The sequence below is a fragment of the Mytilus californianus genome, unplaced genomic scaffold, assembly GCF_021869535.1.
Source record: "Mytilus californianus isolate M0D057914Y unplaced genomic scaffold, xbMytCali1.0.p SCAF_11, whole genome shotgun sequence".
NCBI lineage: Eukaryota > Metazoa > Mollusca > Bivalvia > Mytilida > Mytilidae > Mytilus > Mytilus californianus.
The window spans coordinates 8,129,577-8,131,975 of record NW_026262593.1 but is presented as its reverse complement, the minus strand read 5'-3'; the positions used below and the strand labels follow the sequence as shown (position 1 = coordinate 8,131,975).

The 2,399-nt window shown below is 34.5% G+C and overlaps 1 protein-coding gene across 1 annotated transcript; it reads left to right on the top strand.

Annotated features, from left to right (window-relative positions):
* LOC127720772 (cytochrome P450 1A1-like) lies at positions 1-1,995 on the top strand. The gene has a single exon (XM_052227525.1). It carries the CDS (start codon positions 1-3, stop codon positions 1,504-1,506), a length of 1,506 nt encoding a protein of 501 aa, XP_052083485.1. The 3' UTR covers positions 1,507-1,995.
* The last annotated feature ends 404 nt before the right edge of the window (positions 1,996-2,399 follow it).

Below are 2,399 nucleotides of genomic sequence, written 5' to 3'. Positions count from 1 at the left end.
ATGAAGACCAACTTCACATCATTTGACAATATTGATTTGAAATTATGTATAGCAATATTTTCTGCTATCTTATTAATAACTGGAATTTTGAAGAAAATTTGGGAAATACGAAAGCTACCTCCAGGACCATGGGGTTATCCTTTCATCGGACATCTAACATTACTTGGAAAAAATCCTGCAGAAACCTTCAGTAAAATGGCGATTCAATATGGTGACATTTTCTTCATACGCATGGGTAAGTGGCCGACTATAGTACTAAATAGTAAGGAGGCAATCGACGAGGCTTTAACTAGAATGCCTGAAATATTCTCCGATCGTCCAAAATTTTATTCTATAAACGCAATTCATAAAATGAAAGGCCTTGTGTTTGGGGAATATTCACAAAGATTGCGTTTACATCGTAAAATAGCAAGCGGTGTCTTGCAAGAATTTGCGACAAGTAAATCAGCCCCAACTGAGTACTTGGTGAGAAAGGAATCAGATATACTTATTCAAACATGGATGCAGTCACAAGACAATGAATTCAATCCTATACATGATATTGAAATGGCAGTAGGTGCTGTTATCTATCAGTTATTATTCGGTTCCGATATAAACTGTCATTCGGATCAAACGTTCATTGATATGGTTAAAAACCTTAAAACTATTAACGAAGGTGCTAGTGCAGGAAATTTTGTGAATATGTTGCCATGGATACGATTCATAATGCCGTCAAAAGTGAAACAACTCTTGGAAAGATTGGAATTGAACAAAAAATTTGCTGAAAAGTGCATAAGTGAGAGTCTACCATCATACGATAAAAATCACGAACGTGGTATGGTTGATGGTCTAATTACTGCCGCAAATAAATACGCTGAAAAAGAAGTTCATCGTGATGGAATTACAAGGGGTCAGATCTACTCCACTATACGGGATTTCATTGGTGCTGGAATTGATACAACCTCAATAACATTACAATGGACAATTCTGTTACTGTCTATACATACTAACGTTCAAGAAAAAATGCAACATGAAATAGATGACATTCTTGGAGGACGGAAAGCAACACTACAAGACCAAGGGAGATTACCGTATGTGGAAGCAACCATCTTAGAAGTAATGCGACATGGAACAGTTGCGCCACTCAATATTCCACATTCAACAAGTAGCGATGTTAAATTAAGAAACTATGAGATCAAAAAAGGGACTGTTGTTTTCTGTAATATTTATGGCATATTTAAGGATCAAAATATTTGGATTGACCCCAACACATTTAGACCAGAGAGATTCTTAAGCAAGAATAACACAATTATACATGAGAGAGCAGATATAATAGCAACACAATTTGGTGTCGGTCGTAGGCGATGTATAGGAGATACTTTGTCCAAACGGGAACTCTTTTTATTTATAACAAGTATATATCAAGCTTTGGATACTAACTTGCGTTCTGATCCAAGTTATGGACGAATAATTAATCTGAACTGCAAACCTACACCTTATAAAATACAAGTAAATCAAAGATATTAATAATTATTTCATTTTAGTGTTATTTCAGGAAGCTTTTCTATATCGATTGGATTTTTAAAAAATTAAACCGTATATATCATTCAAGAGATCAACATATCTAATCATTCAATAGAAAATAAATGACTTTAAAGAATGTGAAGCCTGGAATCATGTCAAGCTCAGAAACGCCCAAAGATCTGGGAAAGCTGTGAATAAATTATCAAATATCTGCCAACGTCACCAAATTTCCTATTTACATAAATCATTCTGATGAAAAAATAGACAACTACTAACGTGGAACAAATTCATGAATATATTGACTAAATAAACTAGTTTTTTTTATGTATTTCAAATTTGAATTTCATAACATGAAATCTGATTCTATCCTCTAATTATTCGTCACAAACACGTATATGTCAAGTAGGTATGTCAAGAATCAGCAACATATCTATGGATATACAATTGACATTAACGATATCATTTTATGTTAAAAGATTCTATATATACGAATGCGACTTATCACTGAATTTTTACAACCAATGAGCGACACGACTAGTGCAACTAATAGAGCAGCAGGAGGTTTTTACCCCTTCTGGAGCACGTTTGTAACTGAACCTTTAGTTTTTACTTTGAACTGCATATATGAAAATAAGATGTGGTATGATTGCCAATGAGACAATTCTCCACCAGAGACCAAATTGCATAGAAGTTAACAACTAAAGGTCACCGCACGGCCTTCAACAATGAGTAAAATCCATACAGCATAGTAAGCTATAAAAGTCCCCGAAATGACAAATGTAAATCAATTCAAACGATAAAACTAACAGCCTGATTTATGAACGAAAAAGAAATATGATATACAGCAACGAACGAAAACCACGGAGTTACGGGCTACTGACTTGAGACGGGCACAT

Bases quoted from the DNA above. Each gene is read 5' to 3' on its own strand.
- LOC127720772 (XM_052227525.1), top strand. From the start codon at position 1: ATGAAGACCAACTTCACATCATTTGACAATATTGATTTGAAATTATGT.